At 41.2% G+C, this 19,852-nt stretch overlaps 1 protein-coding gene across 1 annotated transcript; it reads left to right on the top strand.

Moving 5' to 3' along the window:
- The first annotated feature begins 6,581 nt into the window (after positions 1 to 6,581).
- On the top strand, positions 6,582 to 17,073 carry LOC131926477 (vomeronasal type-1 receptor 4-like). The gene is made up of 2 exons (XM_059281973.1): positions 6,582 to 7,332; positions 16,907 to 17,073. The coding sequence occupies exons 1-2, from the start codon at positions 6,582 to 6,584 to the stop codon at positions 17,071 to 17,073; spliced, it is 918 nt and encodes a 305-aa protein (XP_059137956.1).
- The last annotated feature ends 2,779 nt before the right edge of the window (positions 17,074 to 19,852 follow it).

Here is a 19,852-nt window from a genome sequence, read left to right as displayed (position 1 = left end):
AAACCACAGTCAACATGACAAACATAGAAGACAGCTTTACTAGCAGCTGTACACACTCTATTAAGTAAAAGTTGTTTGAAAATTCTTCCTCATAAACCAGACATGTTGACTCACTGAACTTATCCCACCTCTGGGAATCTGAGCCAGGAGGATTGCAATGTAACTAATGGCATGTCAGCCTGCAGAGTGAGATCCAGGCCAAATTGTGACAAGGAGACACAGTCTCACAACTCTGTATCTGCACCCTAAGAAAGAAAGAAGATAAATAAACAAATGAGAGAAAGGAGAATGAAAAAGAACACCAGTCATTCTATAAATATTCACCCCAGCCTTAGGAAATCAATGAGCTCATATATTGTATTAGAGCACATGCAATCCATATTGCATCCTATATATCCATATCCTTTTTCTTTTTTAAGATATTTCTTTTTTTATTAAGATATTTTTTCTATTCATTCTACTTGTCAATCACAGATTCCTCTGTCCTTCCTCCTTCCACTCCCTAGCACTCTCCCCCAAACCCACTCCCGTTCCCCACTCCTCCAAGGCAAGGTCTCCCATGGGGAGTAAGCAGAGCTTGTCACAATCAGCCAAGGCAAGTCCAAGCCCCTCCTCTCTGTACCAAGGCTGTGCAAAGCATCTCACCATAGGCACTAGGCTCTAAAAAGCCAGCTCATGCACGAGGAACAGATCCCGGTCCCACTGCCTTGGGCTCCACAAACAATTCAAGCTAAACAACTGTCTTGCATTCCAGAGGACCTAGTCTAGTACCATGGGGGCTCCTCAGCTGTTGGCCCACAGTTCATGCGTCTCCACTAGCTTGGCTAGTTGTCTCTGTACTTTTTCCAACCGTGGTCTCAATATTCTTGCTCATAGAATCCCTCTCTCTCTCTCTCTCTCTCTCTCTCTCTCTCTCTCTCTCTCTCTCGTCAATTGGACTCCTGGAGCTTTGCTTGGGACCCAGCTGTGAATCTCTGCATGTGCCTCCAACAGTCACTGGATGAGGGTTCTGTGATGTCAGTTAGGGTATTCAGCCATTTGATCACCAGAGTAGGTTAGATCCAGCACCCTCTTGACCATATCCAGTAGTCTATTGTAGAGTCATCTTTGTGGATTCCTGAGGACCTCCCTAGCACTCTGCTTCTTCCTATTTCCATGGTATCTTCATTTATCATGGTATCGCTTTCCTTGTTCTCCCACTCTGTTCCAGATCCAGCAGGAACCTCCCACTCCCCTAAGCTCTCATTCCCCCTTTCCTTGCTCTCCATTACCTTCCTTACCTCCAGTTTGTTCATGTAGATCTCATCCTTTTCTCCATCACTGGGTCATCCTTGTGTCTTTTCTAAGGTCCTCCTTACAAGATAGTCTCTCTGGAGCTGTGAGTTGCAGTCTGGTTATTCTTTGCTTTACTTCTAGTTTACACTGATGAGTGACTACATACCATGTTTGTCTTTCTGAATCTGGGTTACCTCACTCAGGATGATTTTTTTCTAGTTCCATCCTTTTGCCTGCAGAACTGTGCCCCAAAGAGGAAGGACCACCTCTAGGAAGGTGGGATCACCTTAAGGCATGCTAAAGAGAGTGTTAGAGAAATTATCCCTGTGCTGAAATATTCTACTTTTCCTTCCCAGATTCCCTCCCTCTAGCAAGGCTCTTGCTGGGCATACTATGGTGCTCTGAATTATTCTTTCTGTCTCTGCTCTAAGCATGTTTACCCCGCTGCTTGGCATTCTTTAGCCTATCACTAAAGCCCCACACCCCACCATGAGGCTGTCTGCCACTGTGTGAACAATTCCATGATGGTTTAACTCAAGGTCATGGCTCTTTTCAATTGCTCTCCTTTCATAAACTTTTGAGATTTATAGATTGCCTGTTCTGGTATGTTTTTCTCTTGAACTCTAATAAAGTAATCTTTCAGCTTCCATTTGATGGATTCTTAAAGGCTTTTATTAATGAAATTAAGAACCCCAGGAATGAAATCCCAATTTCCTTTTTCTACTGTGGTGTCAATAAAGAGACACCTAAAATTCTGGTGATAATGGTGTACATACAGTCTCATATCTCTCCCTACCCCAAGGGGAACAATACAGGAAGAACTGAGGATAGAAAAAATAAACAAAGAATGACAGACAGTCATCACATAAATTCACAATTAGCATATTTGTCCAGGCCCTTCTGGCTTTTAGAGTCTCCACTGAGAAAAAGGGGTAAATCTGATAAGTCTCCCTTATATATTACTTGGTCTTTTTTTAAAAACCCATCCCCAACTTGATCTTTTTACCTTGCAGTTTTTAACATTCTTTCTTTGTTCTGAGCATTCAGTGTTTTGATGATCATGTACCAAGGGGACTCCCTTTTTCCGTCTAGTCCATTTGGTGTTTTGTATGCTCCCTGTATGTTGATATGCATGTCCTTCTTTAGGTTTGGGACATTTTCTTGATATGATACAGAAAATATTTTCTGTGCCTTTGACCTGTGTTTCTTCCTGCTTCCTCTATTCCTATTATTTTTACATCTGGTCTTTTTGTAGTGTGAAAGATTTCCTGCAAACCTACTTCTATCTAAGATAATAAAACCTATGGCCTTAGATTGGAGACTAAACGGTCATGTTATATAGGCCAATAATCTGGCCAAGGTATTATGCACCAAAAGGGAAGGAACACCTCTAGAAAGATGGGCTGACCTTAAGCCATGCTGAAAAGGGGGTTTTGAAAAAATTTCACTTTGATGAAATATTGTACTTTTCCTTCCCATATTCCCACACCCTACGACAACTGTTACAGAGCAGAACCATGCTGCTCTGAATTATCCTTCTTTCTTTCTCTGATCTAAGCATGATTGCCCCAATGGTTTTTATTCTTTGTATTTCCTAAAGCCCCACTCCCCACAATGGGGCTTTCTGCCACTGTGTGACTCATCTCTGTTCTGGCTTACCTCAAGTTCATGGCTCTTTTCAAACACTCGTTGGGCCACAGGTGGGAAAATACCAGACTGTTGATGACATGTTGATGGTCTTCCTGAAGGATTCATGCCAGTATGATTTTGCAAGTGTGAAACAGTACTGTACAATGAACGCCCTTGGAAATACATTCAACAAATCCCTTGATCTACTCTGGAGTGCACCTTTCCACACCAGATGACAACACTAATTCAAAACATGAGAAAAGAAAAACATGAGAAACTTTTTCTAACTTCTGACAGCTATTCCTTAGCACCCAGCAAAGTTATAAACATTATCATTATAATTAACAGCAGAAGGTAATAATTGTGATTTTTCTTGAGGACCAATTTTTTTTTCCTTCATTGGAGGTATCCCAAAGTCTCCATGCAAACACTGTCACTGACACCACAGATAACAAAGTAATGTACTCTCTGAGGGTTGTTAGTCTAGATAAACAGTCCTTTTATGAGCACTGGTAATCTGCGTTCATTCCATCATCTGCAGAATGCTCCACTGAGTTATTGGAGAGGTAAGCATTTCCTTGGATCTGTCTCAGGGAAGAGAAGACCTTCAAATGGAGAAGAAGTCAGAGCTGTGTTTCTTCAGTAAAGACTTAGGAGCTGTTTTTCATCCCTGCAACCATCTCCAAAATTGCTGAGGCTGGACAGGTGGGATTCTTGTAACTGTAGATGTCTGCTTAACATTCTCTTCTCCATACTGCAACTCTTCTGAAGTCAACATTAATGGTTAGGAGAGTTGATTTTTGTCTCTTCTTTACCTAATGATGTCAATGATTTCTTCTTCCCAAGGAAATGTCTGTTTCACAGCTTAGCACTTATTTGAAAATGACATTTAATGTGACAATTATATATAGGATGGCTGATTTTTAGCTGATGGATGAAGACTGACTGTTCCTCTGGAAAACAGTGTATGAAGTATGTTGCAGACTAAACAAGAGCTTTCAAGACATGTTTCAAATACATGAGTTTCAAAAGAATCTGTCCGTACAAATGGTTTAACTGTGATGGTGTATCAACATATTTTGAGTATGGCTAAGGGAAGGTGGTGTTGACCCACCAGCATCTCCAGCATCTCCAGCTTCTGCTTTCTCCTAAAAGTTAATATACAGAAAATTATGAATAAATGAAATGCTTTGGTCCCTGGAGATTTTTCCATATAAATGTGGAAATTTAGTTCTTTATATTTTATAAATCGGCCCTTTGTCAGATGTGGGGTTGGTAAAGATCTTTTTCTATTCTGTAGAATGCTGTTTTGCTCTATTGACAGTGTCCTTTGCCTTACAGAAGCTTTTCAGTTTCGTGAGGTTCCATTTATTAATTGTAGATCTTGGTGTCTGATTTATTGATGCTATATCCAGGAATTAGTCTCCTGTCAATGCATTCAAGGCTATTTAATATTTTCTTTTCTATCAGATTCAGTGTAACTTGATTTTTGTTAAGATCTTTGATCCACTATCCCTGGTGCATGAGCTAGCTATCTGGAGCCCATTACCTATGGTGGGATGCCTTGCTCAGCCTTGATGCAGTGGGGGAGGGTCTTTGTCCTGTTTCAAGTGAATGTACCAGGCTTTTGGGAGAGTGGATGGAGGGTGGGTTGTGGGGTATCCCTGGAGGGAGCAGAAAGAGAGATAAGAGGGGAATCTGTGGATAAAATGTAAAATAAATAAAAAAAATTTCTTAAATTAAAAAAACACATCTTTTACTTGAACTTGATTTTTGTATAGGATAATAGATATGAATCTATATGTAACCTTTTTCATACTCACATCCATTTACATGAGCACCATTTGTTGAAGATGCTTTCTTTTTTCTACTGCATAATTTTGGCTTCTTTATCAAAAAATCAGGTGCCCATAGGTGCATGTATTTACATGATGAGTCTTTGATTTCATTTATTGAACTTTTTATTTTTATGTCAATATCATGTGATTTTTACTGCTATATTCCTGTAATAGAGCTTGAAATCAGGTATGATGATACCTCATGAAGTTCTTTTATTGTACACTATTTCTCTAGCATTCCTGGGTTTTTTGGTTTTTCATATGTAGTCCAGTATTGTTTGCTTGAGGGCTGTGAGGAATTATGTAGGAATTTTAATGGAGATTCCACTGACTCTGTAGAGAGCTTTTGGTATGATGGCCCTTTTAACAATGTTAATCTTACCAATCCATGAGCATGTGAGATCTTTCTATCTTCTGATATCTTCTCCAATTTCTTTCTTCAAAAACTTGAAGTTCTTGTCATATAGGTCTTTCACTCGCTTGGTTAGAGTTACACAAAGTTATTTTATTATTTGTGGCTATTGTGAAGTGTGTTGTTTCCTTGATTTCTCTCTTAGCATGTTCATCATTTTTATATAGGAGGGTTTCTGATTTATTCGAGTTTATCTTGTATCCAGTCATTTCACTAAAGGTGTTTATCTGCTGAAGGAGTTCTGTGATAGAAATTTTAGGGCTGCTTCTGTATATAAGGATATATATGTGTAAATGGAGGTTCATATTTGTTATTCAGAAAACTGGTTATTTTTTTTGAAATATTTTGTATTTTATCACTTTGATGATCTGTTATAAAATTTTCTCAAAAGCTGATTGGTTCTTTATTTGCTACTTACTTTACTTATATGATTTTATGAATTATAAATTTATATTCTTATTCTTTTAAAGATATAGTAATTTTACTTTATATATCTAGTGTTTTAACTGCCTGTATGTCTGGCACCACATTTGTACAGTGCCACAAAAGCCATGAGAGGGCATTCAACTTGGGGAACTGAAGTTACAGATGGATGTTAAGGACCATGTGGGTGCTGGATTTGAACATGAGTCTTCTAAACAGCCATCTCTCCAACCTTCAATTTGTAATTACTAACACATTTGGTCCCCAGGGACCATGGCATTTGATTTATTCATCGATTTTTGTATATTAACTATTTTTATAAGGAAGCAGAAGTTGGAGATGTTGGAGATGCTGGTGAGTCAGCTCCAGCTTTATTTAGCCACACTCAAAATATGTTGATACAACATCACAGTTAAACCATTTGCACAGACAGATTCTTTTAAAACTCATGTACTTGAAACATGTCTTTGAAAGCTGTTGTTTAGTCTGCAACTTACTTCATACACTGTTTTCCAGAGGAACAGTCAGTCTCTATCCATCAGCTAAAAATCAGCCATCCTATATAGAGATGTCAGATTAAATGTAATTTTAGATAAGTGCTAAGCTGTGAAGCAGACATTTCCTTGGGATGAAGAAATCATTGTGCTAGGAGGGAAGTTTCTGCATTGAAAGGATGGAAAACTGTGTTCCTATGTTCACTCTTCATATGTTCATAAGCCATATTGTGTTATCATGGGTGTCATGATGACCAAGAAAGATACAGCTGTATCACTAATAACTTTCCATCACGAGGTGAGGGAAAGTACATGAAGTGCAAAATAATAGTCTGAGTTGTGTATGCATTGTTCTCCAGGACAAGCTCCTGTACTGTAATACCATAGTGACTTCCTTCATAGAAGAGTTAAACACTCAAATCATTCATTATGCTCAGACCATTGAGAAGTGTTTTGAAGGCAGCAGTGTTCCTCCTGGTCATCACTCCAGTCTGCACAGAAGTCCTCTCCATGTCCTCTCAGAGTAAAGCTCTAAAAACCACTGAGGAATTGACTCTCCAGATGTTTGTGCTTTTCCAAGTTGGGATTGGGACTCTGGCCAATATTTTTCTGTTTGTCCACAATTTCTCTCCCATCTGTACAGGCTCTCGACTGAGGCCCACACAGGTCATTGTCACCAACTTGGCTGTGACCAATGCCTTCCTTCTCCTTGTCACTGCATTTCCAAGCAACATCATGGTTTTCGTTTGCTCGAGTCTTCCAAGTAACCTGCGATGCAAAATTGTGTTCTTCATTCGCCTGGTGGCTCAAAGCACAAACATGTGCTCCACCTGTGCCCTGAGCATCCATCAGTTTGTCACTCTTGTTCCTGGTCACTGGGGTAGGCTGATGCCTCGAGGAAGAACCCCGGATGTCCTGAGTTATTCTTGTTACAGTTGTTGGTGGTTCAGTGTCTTAAATAATGTCTACATTCCAATCAAAGTCATTGGTCCACAGAACACAGGCAATGACACTAACAATCAAAGCATGTTTCTCTGTTCCACATCTGGATTCACTGTAGGCATTGTCTTCTTGCATTTGGCCCATGATGCCACATTCATCAGCATCATGGTCTGGACCAGTGTCTCCATGGTGATTCTCCTCTATAGACATCACCAGAGAACACAGCACATCCTCACTCCCACTCAGAACCACAGAGGCCATGCTGAGACCAGAGCAGCCCAAACTGGCCTGATAGTGGTGGTCACATTTGTTGCCCTGTACCTCCTAAATTTTTTTTTCATGAGTTCATCCATGCTGTGATTTTTTTATATGAAGAATTGTAGAAATTACACATACACTGTTCATTTATAAAAATGTAGATAATAAAGGAAGTAAACAAGAAAATGAAAACGAACTGACTAATGTTTCATTGATTTTTTTTCTACATGTGTTTATTTACATACAGTTGAAATGAATAATTCACACATAGACTTTTTACTTAACAGTGTGCAATGATCATTATTTTGTCGGTCTTATGTCACATACATTCCTTTTGTTAACCACAGTTCATAAAACCCAAATCCAATGGGTCATAAGACTGACAAGTAGTGTATTTATTTACTTTTATTAATTGTGACAACTTCAATTCTTTCCAAATATTTATTATGCTGAGAAAATCTTGAAGAGAATTTATGTGTCTAGTTCTATGCACACAGAAAAGCACATACTCTACCATTCCTGGTATTCCATACTTCCGTGATTCTTTTTGTTCCAATGTTTGTCTATATTAAATAGTATCTCATGTCCTTCAATGTACCACCACAGTTTCTAGTCACATTACCACCAGAGTTATCTTTTTAACAAGCTTTATTTGTATAATGTAACCCGCAGTTTAATATTTTTTAAAAAATAAAATGTAGTTAAATCAACTTTTCCTTTTCTTCCCCTCAGCCAGTTACATGTGTCTGTCTCACTCTCTCTCTAATTCATTGTTTCTTTTACTTTAATGTTATTGTTATATTATGTATAAGTGCATAAGTGTATAAATACAAAGTGATCAGTACATTAAGTGTTGCATGTATGTATATAATTTCAGGGTTGACCACTTGGCATTGGATAACCAATTAGGGGACTCTTCCTTAGGGAAAGACTATTTCTTCTACTCTCAACATCTTCTAGGTGCCCATAGTTCTTTGTCTAGGTGTGGGGTCCCATGACAGTTTTCCCTTTCATGTTACCATATCTTTTGATGTTATCCTTTTTGGGTTCTTGTTTAAGCAGCCATTTTGTTGAGGCATCATGTGTGTAGCTACCCTGTCATAGAAGACTATCTCACAACAGATATCCTGGTCTTCTGGCTGTTACAATCTTCCTGACCCCTAGTCTGTGTTGTATCCCGAGCCTTACATGCAGAAGTAGTGCTGTGGAAATAAATATCCATTGGTACAGGGCATGCAACTCAGGTACTTTGAAAGATCAGGAAGTGCCAATAACCACTGAGTAATCTCTCCAGCCCCAAGTTTAATGATTTTTTTCAGTGGATATCTATTGTCAACTTGCTTGTTTAAAATATCAAAGCATCATATTCCACCTTTTACATTCAGCCTCCTCCCAATTATGCTGACTTGATTTTTACATGCAGGCTTACATTATTTACAGATTCTCAGAGAAAATTCTAGAGATTTTATGCATGAAAGAACTCATTCCTTGCTAAATACTATTAAAATTCCAAATCATCTTCCAATGGCAATAAATATAGATAACTTTATGATGATGCAGAATTTGAGTTTCATTTAGCCCTAAGCTTAAATAGGCATGGTTTGACTGATTTGAGCATCTCACAAAATATGCGAGAAAGAACAGTTTTGATAAAAAAAAAAGTACTACTCAGGGGAAGTATTTCATATTATCTTTTACATGGAGAAGCTGAAACTAAGGTGCAGAGCAGTCAACTCACTTTTCAGACTGCTTAGCTATGCATTCTCTTTCCATGGAAAGCAGTAAATATTGATTATAGGTTAAAGACAATTAAAATAATGGACCTGTTGCTGGCAGCCATGCCGGATAGTTCTTGGCACTGACAACATTTACCACATAAGCAATGACTGTCAAATTTAATGAGCAAACACATTTTCCAGGAAAAAGCATTTAATATTCGTTTGCCAAGCACTGTCTATATTCAAACTGTGGGTTAACACTTTTTTTTTTTAATTTTTATTTTGCAATACAATTCAATTCTACATATCAGCCACAGATTCCCTTGTTCTCCCCCCTCCCGCCCCCCTCACCTTCCCCCCAGCCCGCCCCCCCTTCCAATCTCCTCCAGGGCAAAGCCTTCCCCACAGACTGAGATCAACCTGGTGGACTCAGTCCAGGTAGGTCCAGTCCCCTCCTCCCATGCTGAGCCAAGGGACCCTGCATAGGCCCCAGGTTTCAAACAGCCAACTCATGCAATGAGCACAGGACCCGGTCCCATTGCCTGGATGCCTCCCAAACAGATCAGGCCAATCAACTGTCTCACCCACTCAGAGGGCCTGATCCAGTTGGTGACCCCTCAGCCATTGGTTCATATTTCATGTGTTTCCGTTTGTTTGGCTATTTGTCTCTGTGCTTTATCCGACCTTGGTCTCAACAATTCTCTCTCATATAAACCCTCCTCATTCTCGCTAATTGGACTCCCAGAGATCCACCTGGGGCCTAGTCATGGATCTCTGCCTCCAGATCCATCAGTAGTTGGATGAGGTTTTTAGCACGACAATTAGGGTGTTTGGCCATCCCATCACCAGAGTAGGTCAGTTCGGATTGTCTCTCGACCATTGCCAGCAGTCTGTTGTGGGGGTATCTTTGTGGATTTCTGTGGGCCTCTCTAGCACTTTGTTTCTTCCTATTCTCATGTGGTCTTCATTTACCATGGTCTCCTATTCCTTGTTCTCCCTCTCTGTTTTTGATCCAGCTGGGATCTCCCACTCACCCAAGCTCTCTTTCCCTCGACCCTCGCCCTTCACTACCCCCACTCCTGTCCAGGCTGTTCATGTAGATCTCATTCCATTTCTCTGTCGTTGGGCGATCCCTGTGTCTTTCTTGGGGTCCTGTTTTCCAGGTAGCCTGCCTGGTGATGTGAGTAGCAGTCCAGTCATCCTTGTTCCACATCTAGTATCCTGTTATGAGTGAGTACATACCATGTTTGTCTTTCTGAGTCTGGGATACCTCACTCAGGATGATTTTTTCTAGATCCATCCATTTGTCTGCAAACCTCATGATGTCATTGTTTTTCTCTGCTGAGTAGTATTCCATTGTGTATATGTACCACATTTTGTTTATCCATTCTTCAGTTGAAGGGCATCTAGGTTGTTTCCATGTTCTGGCTATTACAAACAACGCTGATATGAACATAGCTGAACAAGTGCTCTTGTGGTGTGGTTGAGCATTCCTTGGGTATATGCCCAAGAGTGGTATAGCTGGATCTTGGGGGAGATGGATTCCCAATTTTCTAAGAAATCGCCATATTGATTTCCAAAGTGATTGTACAAGCTTGCATTCCCACCAGCAGTGGAGGAGAGTTCCCCTAGCTCCACATCCTCTCCAGCATAAGGTGTCTTCAGTGTTTTTGATCTTAGAAATTCTGACAGGCATAAGGTGGTATCTCAGAGTTGTTTTGATTTGCATTTCCCTGATAATTAGGGATGTTGAGCAATTCCTTAAATGTCTTTCAGCCATTTGAGTTTCCTCTGTTGAGAATTCTCTGTTTAGTTCTATAGCCCATTTCTTAATTGGACTGTTGGGCATTTTGATGTCTAATTTCTTGAGTTCCTTATATATTCTGGATATCAGTCCTCTGTCAGATGTGGGATTGGTGAAGATCTTTTCCCATTCTGTAGGCTGTCGCTTTGCTTTGTTGACCGTATCCTTTGCCCTACAAAAGCTTCTCAGTTTCAAGAGGTCCCATTGATTGATTGTTTCTCTCAGTGTCTGTGCTACTGGTGTTCTATTTAGAAAGTGGTCTCCTATGCCAATGTGTTCAAGACTACTTCCTACTTTCTCTTCTAGCAGGTTCAGAGTAGCTGGATTTATGTTGAGGTCCTTGATCCACTTCGACTTAAGTTTTGTGCACGGTGATAGATATGGATCTATTTGCAGCCTTCTACATGTTGATATCCAGTTTTGCCAGCACCATTTGTTGAAGATGCTTTCTTTTTTCCATTGTGCACTTTTGGCTTCTTTGTCAAAAATTATATGTTCATAGGTGTGCGGATTAATATCAGGGTCTTCAATTCGATTCCATTGGTCCACATGTCGGTTTTTATGCCAGTACCAAGCTGTTTTTATTACTGTAGCTCTATAGTACAGCTTGAAGTCAGGGATCGTGATGCCTCCAGAGGTTGTGTTATTGTACAGGATTCTTTTGGCTATCCTGGGTTTTTTGTTTTTCCATATGAAGTTGAGTATTATTCTTTCCAGGTCTGTGAAGAATTGTGTTGGTATTTTGATGGGGATTGCATTGAATCTGTAGATTGCTTTTGGTAAGATTGCCATTTTTACTATGTTAGTTCTGCCTATCCATGAGCATGGGAGATCTTTCCATTTTCTGACATCTTCTTCAATTTCTTTTTTCAGGGACTTAAAGTTCTTGTCATATAGGTCCTTCACTTGCTTGGTTAGTATTACCCCAAGGTATTTTATGTCATTTGTGGCTATAGTAAAGGGTGATGTATCTCTGATTTCCTTCTCCGCTTTTTTGTCCATTGTATATAGGAGGGCTACTGATTTTTTGGAGTTGATCTTGTATCCTGCTATGTTGCTGAAAGTGTTTATAAGCTGTATCAGTTCCTTGGTGGAATCTTTGGGGTTGCTCAAGTGTACTATCATGTCATCTGCAAATAGGGAAAGCTTGACTTCTTCCTTTCCAATTTGAATCCCCTTAATCTCCTTATGTTGTCTTATTGCTCTGGCTAGAACTTCAAGTACTATATTGAATAAGTATGGGGAGAGCGGACAGCCTTGCCTCGTTCCTGATTTTAGTGGAATTGCTTTGAGTTTCTCTCCATTTAATTTGATGTTGGCTGTTGGCTTGCTGTAAATTGCCTTTATTATGTTTAGGTATGTTCCCTGTATTCCTGATCGCTCCAAGACCTTTATCATGAAGGGGTGTTGGATTTTGTCAAATGCCTTTTCAGCATCTAGTGAGATGATCATGTGGTTTTTTTCTTTGAGTTTGTTTATATGGTGTATCACATTGACAGACTTTCGTATGTTGAACCATCCTTGCATCCCTGGAATGAATCCTACTTGATCATGGTGGATAATTGTTTTGATGTGGTCTTGGAGTCTGTTTGCCAGTATTTTATTGAGTATTTTTGCATCAATGTTCATGAGGGAGATCGGTCTGTAGTTCTCTTTCTTTGTTGTATCCTTGTTTGGTTTGGGAATCAGGGTAATTGTAGCCTCATAGAAGGAGTTTGGTAATGTTCCTTCTGTTTCTATTGTATGGAAAAATTTAGAGAGTATTGGTATTAACTCTTCTTTGAAGATCTGGTAGAATTCTGCACTGAAACCATCTGGTCCTGGGCTTTTTTTGGTTGGGAGACTTTTAATGACTGTTTCTATTTCGTTAGGGGTTATTGGACTATTTAAATAGTTTATCTGGTCTTGATTTAATTTAGGTATGTGGTACCTATCCAGAAAATTATCCATTTCTTTTAGGTTTTCCAGTTTTGTGGAATAGAGGTTTTTGAAGTATGACCTGATGATTCTCTGGATTTCCTCAATGTCTGTTGTTATGTCCCCCTTTTCATTTCTGATTTTGTTGATTTGGATGCTCTCTCTCTGTCTTTTGGTTAGTTTGGATAAGGGCTTGTCTATCTTGTTGATTTTCTCAAAGAACCAACTCTTTGTTTCATTAATTTTTTGTATTGTTCTCTTTGTTTCTATTTTATTGATTTCAGCTCTCACTTTGATAATTTCCTGGCATCTATTTTTCCTGGGAGACTTTGCTTCTTCCTGTTCTAGAACTTTCAGGTGTGCGGTTAAGTCACTAGTGTGAGATTTCTCCAGCTTATTTATGTGGGCGTTTAGTGCTATGAATTTCCCTCTTAGTACTGCTTTCATAGTGTCCCATAGGTTTGGATATGTGGTGTCTTCATTTTCGTTGATCTCTAGGAAGTCTTTAATTTCTTTCTTTATTTCTTCCTTAACCCATTGGTGATTCAGGTGGGTATTGTTCAGTTTCCATGAGATTGTAGGTTTTCTGTAGTTTTTGTTGTTGTTGAAATCCAACTTTAGACCATGGTGGTCTGATAGAACACAGGAGGTTATTCTAATTGTTTTGTATCTGTTTAGATTTGCTTTGTGACCAAGTATGTGGTCGATTTTAGAGAAGGTTCCATGGGGTGCTGAGAAGAAGGTATATTCTTTTTTGTTAGGATGGAATGTTCTGTAGATGTCGATTAAGTCCATTTGAGTCATGACATCAATTAAGTCCTTTATTTCTCTGTTAAGTTTCGATTTGGGGGATCTGTCCAGTGGTGAAAGTGGGGTGTTGAGGTCTCCCACTATTAATGTGTGGGGTTTTATATGTGATTTAAGCTTTAATAATGTTTCTTTTACATATGTGGGTGCCCTTGTGTTTGGGGCATAAATGTTCAGAATTGAGACTTCATCTTGGTGGATCTTTCCTGTGATGAGTATGTAATGCCCTTCTTGATCTCTTTTGATTGATTTTAGTTTGAAGTCTATTTTGCTGGATATCAGGATGGCTACACCCGCTTGTTTCTTAAGACCGTTTGATTGGAAAGTCTTTTCCCAGCCTTTTATTTTTAGGTAGTGTCTATCTTTGAATTTGAGATGTGTTTCTTGTATGCAGCAGAAAGATGGGTCCTGCTTTCGTATCCATTCTGTAAGCCTATGTCTTTTTATAGGTGAATTAAGTCCATTGATATTGAGGGATATTAATGTCCAGTGATTGTTCATTCCTGTTATTTTTTGGTGGTGATGTGTGTGTACTTTTCTTCGTTGGGGTCTACTGCTGTGGCTTTATCTATTGCCTGTGTTTTCGAGGTTGTATCTGACTTCCTTAGGTTGGAATTTTCCTTCTAGTGCTTTCTGTAGGGCTGGGTTTGTGGATAAATATTGTTTAAATCTGGCTTTGTCATGGAATGTCTTGTTCACTCCATCTATGACGATTGAAAGTTTTGCTGGGTATATTAGTCTAGGCTGACATCCATGGTCTCTTAATGTCTGCATTACATCTGTCCAGGACCTTCTGGCTTTCAAAGTCTCCATTGAGAAATCGGGTGTTATTCTGATAGGTTTGCCTTTATATGTCACTTGGCCTTTTTCCTTTGCTGCTCTTAATATTCTTTCTTTATTCTGTACGTTTAATTGTTTAATTATTATGTGGCGAGGGGACTTTTTTGGGGGGTCTAGTCTGTTTGGTGTTCTATAGGCTTCCTGTATCTTCATAGGCATTTCCTTCTTTAATTTGGGAAAGTTTTCTTCTATGATCTTGTTGAATATATTTTCTGTGCCCTTGAGTTGGTATTCTCCTTCTTCTACCCCTATTATTCGTAGGTTTGGTCTTTTCATGGTGTCCCAAATTTCTTGGACATTTTGGTTCATGACTTTGTTGACTTTAGTGTTTTCTTTGACTGATGAATCTATTTCTTCTATTGTATCTTCAGCGCTAGAGATCCTCTCTTCCATTTCTTGCATTCTGTTGATTATACTTGCATCTGAAGTTCCCAATCGTTTTCTCAGATTTTCTATTTCCAGCATTCCCTCTGTTTGTGTCTTCTTCATTTTTTCTATTTCCCTTTTCAGGTCTTGGACTGTTTCCTTCATTTGTTTCATTGATTTTTCTTGATTTTCTTTCAGTATTTTATTGTTCTCTTCCAGGACTTTATTGATTTCTTCTAATTTGTTTGCCCTTTCCTCTAGTTGTTTACAGCGTTCTTCACATTTTTTTGTCTTTTCCTCTACACGAGCCTCTAGCTTCTTCATGATGACATTCATAAGGCTATTTTCTTCTGCTTCTTCCAATTTCTGATGTTCAGGTCTAGGTGTTGGAGGAGGGCTAGGGCCTGGTGATGGTGTATTACTATTCATTTTGTTGTATGTGTTTCTGCCTTGACGTCTGCCCATCTCCTTGTGGTTCGTTCCTGGCCTTATCCGCACACTTGGTTCAGAGCTGACAGATTCAGGAAGTCTCTCTCTCTTGTCCAGATGGGAGCTCTCTTGTCCAAATTGGAAGTCCGGGGCAGGATGGAAGCTCTTGTTCAGAAGGGAAGTCCGGGGGAGGATGGGTGCTCTCCTCTCTCTCTCTCTCTCTCTCTCTCTCTCTCTCTCTCTCTCTCTCTCTCTCTCTCCTCCAGATGGGAAATCCACGGCAAGATGGGAGCTGGGGGCCAGCCTCTAAGTCTCAAGAAGAGGCTTGGGGCTCAGGCGGATGGGCGTGGGGGCAGGGCGTGGAGACTGCAGGGTCTGCCAGGGGTCTTGGAGAAGGAGATCCTTCCCGGTGGGGCTAGAAGGGCACCTGCCCGGGGACCAGAACCTGGGGCCAAGTTGGGCAGGTCTTCCCCGGAGTGGCTGGTGCCCAGGGATGGGGTCCGGGGCAAGCTAGGGCACTCACCTGTGCTTCAGAAGGGAAGTCCTGGGCAAGATGGGAGCTGGGGGGCCTGGCCTCTAAGTCTCAGGAAGAGGCTTGGGGCTCAGGCAGATGGGCGTGGGGGCAGGGCGTGGAGACTGCAGGGTCTGCCAAGGGTCTTGGAGAAGGGGATCCTTCCCGGTTGGGGTAGAAGGGCACCTGCCCGGGGACCAGAACCTGGGCCCAAGTTGGGCAGGTCTTCCCCGGAGTGGCTGGTGCCCAGGTATGGGGTCGGGGGCAAGCTAGGGCACTCACCTGTGCTTCAGAAGGGAAGTCCTGGGCAAGATGGGAGCTGGGGGCTGGCCTCTAAGTCTCAGGAAGAGGCTTGGGGCTCAGGCAGATGGGCGTGGGGGCAGGGCGTGGAGACTGCAGGGTCTGCCAGGGGTCTTGGAGAAGGGGATCCTTCCCGGTTGGGGTAGAAGGGCACCTGCCCGGGGACCAGAACCTGGGCCCAAGTTGGGCAGGTCTTCCCCGGAGTGGCTGGTGCCCAGGGATGGGGTCGGGGGCAAGCTAGGGCACTCACCTGTGCTTCAGAAGGGAAGTCCGGGGGAAGATGGGAGCTGGGGGCTGGCCTCTAAGTCTCAGGAAGAGGCTTGGGGCTCAGGCAGATGGGCGTGGGGGCAGGGCGTGGAGACTGCAGGGTCTGCCAGGGGTCTTGGAGAAGGGGATCCTTCCCGGTTGGGGTAGAAGGGCACCTGCCCGGGGACCAGAACCTGGGCCCAAGTTGGGCAGGTCTTCCCCGGAGTGGCTGGTGCCCAGGGATGGGGTCGGGGGCAAGCTAGGGCACTCACCTGTGCTTCAGAAGGGAAGTCCTGGGCAAGATGGGAGCTGGGGGCCGGCCTCTAAGTCTCAGGAAGAGGCTTGGGGCTCAGGCAGATGGGCGTGGGGGCAGGGCGTGGAGACTGCAGGTCTGCCAGGGGTCTTGGAGAAGGGGATCCTTCCCGGTTGGGGTAGAAGGGCACCTGCCCGTGGACCAGAACCTGGGGCCAAGTTGGGCAGGTCTTCCCCGGAGTGGCTGGTGCCCAGGGATGGGGTCAGGGGCAAGCTAGGGCACTCACCTGTGCTTCAGAAGGGAAGTCCGGGGGAAGATGGGAGCTGGGGGCTGGCCTCTAAGTCTCAGGAAGAGGCTTGGGGCTCAGGCAGATGGGCGTGGGGGCAGGGCGTGGAGACTGCAGGGTCTGCCAGGGGTCTTGGAGAAGGGGATCCTTCCCGGTTCACCTCCTAAATTTTATTTGTATCATCTTTCACACTGTTTTAACAGACTGGAGTCTCTTGTTGAGGCACGTAGGTGAAGCTTTGACTGCATGCTTCCCCACTATTTCTCCCATCCTGTTGATCTTTAGGGATCCTAAGGATCCTTGCTCTGTGCTCTTCAACTGCTGAAAATCACAGTCAAAAGGCCAAACACAGAAAACAGCTTTACCAACAGTCATAAACACTCTATAGTAAATAATGGTTTGAAAAGTCTGTCTTTACAAAAGGGATATTGTGACTCACTACAGGCATCCCAGCACTGGGAAAGTTAATCCAGGAAAAATGCAATATAATTAATAGTATATCCTTGAGCTATGGAGTAAGATACTGGACAACCTCTGATACAGAGCCGCAGTTCCACATATCTAGCTCGTCATGTGAAGAGTTTATACAAATGTTATCTCATGTAAACAAAGCTCATAACCTCATGTATTGGCATATTGTTGTCAATGGACAGATGTAAATTTTAAAGTTGAAAAACAGAGATTTGTGCTTATCCTGGACACATATAAGGTACCTGAACAATAAATATGTGTCCTCCTAGTCTTTGAGTCTTTGTTTCCCATGTATTTATCTGAAATGCCGCCATGTTGGATAGGGAAAGTATTGTGCATTGAAAGGTTGATTCTCACACATCCAGGTAAACCTTCTTTAATTTTCCCTAAGGAAATGTTCCTGTGGGGATAAATATAAGTTAAAGATGTAGAAGCTTCGTTTCTGGGATTTATCATGTGAGTTTTTATACTTCATCACTGAAAATCAAAATGAAGACCCTAGTTTACTATGAAGTTTATTAGGACTTCATCTTCCCTTGATTTTTTTCTCGTCCTCCTGATAGTGCATTCTATGAAGAATGATGTAATACAGCCTTGAGTCAGGAGGAGGGGCTTTGGCCTGCCCCTACTAAATGGACCTAGCTCTGCTGACTCCCCATGGAAGACCTCACCTTTTTGTAAGAGGGAATGGTGGTGGGTGGGTAAGAGAGGACTGGAGGGCTGGGAGGAGGGAAGAGTGGGATCTGTGATTGGTATAAAAATGAATAAAAATTTATTTAAAAAACAAGAAATTAAAGAAAAAATACAGTGAGAATGTCAAACCTGAAATAAAATAAACTGCAAGTAATTAAAAAACATAAAGAATGATGTGATAAATCTATCTCACCTCCAATATACTATGTGCTGCTATAGGGTTCTCTCAGCAGCAGCGACCATGAACAGACAAGGAAGAGCACATCTCCACCCTGAAATCTAAACCCTGAAGATCATATGCACTGTATGGTGTCGATTCACCTGTTGGCTACATAAGGATTATGTATAGGTCTCCCCCCCCTCTCTCCCTTCCCCCTCTGTGTGTGTGTGTGTGTGTGTGTATGTGTGTGTGTAAATCTTCTTTTTTGAAGCATAAGAAATCTTATTGATTCTCGTGTGATTTGTGTCCAGCCTGTCATCCTGGACTCAACTCACGTCTTCTGTGCAGCATCCACCATGAGTTCCTATGCCTATGTGAGAATATTTCCTTGACTATACAAGGCAGAAAATATTGCTGTCTGACTTTGTTGTCATACAGGTCTACTGGGAACATCGAAAGCTTTGCAATTTTATATTATTCATTCTAGTAATGTTAATTTATTTCATTATGCTATGCATGCTGTTTTGGATTAAACTTTCTTTTTTTATTTAACTTGATAATTTTATCGTATTTCATCATGTGAAGGAAGGATATTTAATGAAAAGGAAACTGGACATAAGAAAAAGGTAATGATGGAAAGGTGTTAAAAAGGAAATATTTTAGCAAAGAAGGATTTGTGTATAAAGATTAAGATGGCAGATTGTTTCCCCAGCATCAGTTAGAAAATTGGAAATCCTTACCAAGCCTAAGTATGGCGTGAATTGAATGTGAAAGATGAGATGTAGATATGGTAACTGTGATCCTGACTTTCTAAGCTCAAAATTCAACACTCTGAAGTCATTGGAGTTCTCTGAAAGTAATGATCCACCCTGGGAAAGTTTTTCAAGTTCTGCTTTAAAGGAACAATATGGCCATCTAGTCATTGTTTATTAAAAAGTGTTATCTTCTGCCTCAGCTCTATATAAATATTATGTAAGAGAGAACAATACTAGACTTGGCTGGAGAAATGGCTAAGCAGTTAAGAGAGTTGTTTTTCTTACAGAAGACCAAGGTTCAGTTCAGAGGACCTATGTGATGGCTCACAGCCATCTGTAATTCCAGGTCCAGAGATTCAAGGTCCTCTTTTGGCCATTCAGGGTACCAGGCATGCACGTGGTGCACAGTCATACACTCAAGCAAACATTCATAAATGTAAAATAACAATAATTTAACAAATACCAAACTGATATAAGTGCTCTCCTGGGTAATCAATAAGGATACTGGCAAGCCTATACTACTGTGGACAGACGGGTTAAGAGGGTTGATCTTCCAAGGTCAAGCAACTCTTGGAGGAACATGGAGCATCTCATAAAATATTCTGTAGCCTTGGTAAGTCACCTACCCCCTTAAGCAGGGAGGCCATGGATACCCTCCTAGGTAGACTCTAACCAGTGTCTAGTCTACAGTGATGACATGCAAGATAGAGGAGACTTTCCCTCCTTGATCCCAAGCAAAGCCATGATCTAGCAAGGCCTTTGACATATTCTCACCTAGATGGGTCAGCTTGTAGAAGAAAGGCTAAAAGAACTAGAGGTTCCTGCAAGTCCAATTGATTCCTGAGGAAAATATTTTCAAGTAGTCATGATCCTCAAGAAGTAAAGGGTTAACTTTAGCCCTGGTCTAACTTGAATGCCCAAAAAGAAATGGTAACAAAAGAATAAGCTATTTTTCTTTTAAACTCAAATGATTTTCTTCTTTTGCACAACCTTTTATGATCTTAAATCACAGAGTGTGTCAAACT

This window comes from Peromyscus eremicus, chromosome 1, assembly GCF_949786415.1.
Source record: "Peromyscus eremicus chromosome 1, PerEre_H2_v1, whole genome shotgun sequence".
Lineage (NCBI taxonomy): Eukaryota > Metazoa > Chordata > Mammalia > Rodentia > Cricetidae > Peromyscus > Peromyscus eremicus.
The sequence above is the reverse complement of the archived record's forward strand: the minus strand, read 5'-3'. Positions and strand labels throughout refer to the sequence as shown.

Coding starts and splice junctions, on each gene's coding strand:
- LOC131926477 (XM_059281973.1), top strand. CDS start 6,582: ATGTCCTCTCAGAGTAAAGCTCTAAAAACCACTGAGGAATTGACTCTC. Junction 7,333..16,906: donor GGTCACATTTGTTGCCCTGT/ACCTCCTAAATT, acceptor CCTTCCCGGTTC/ACCTCCTAAATTTTATTTGT.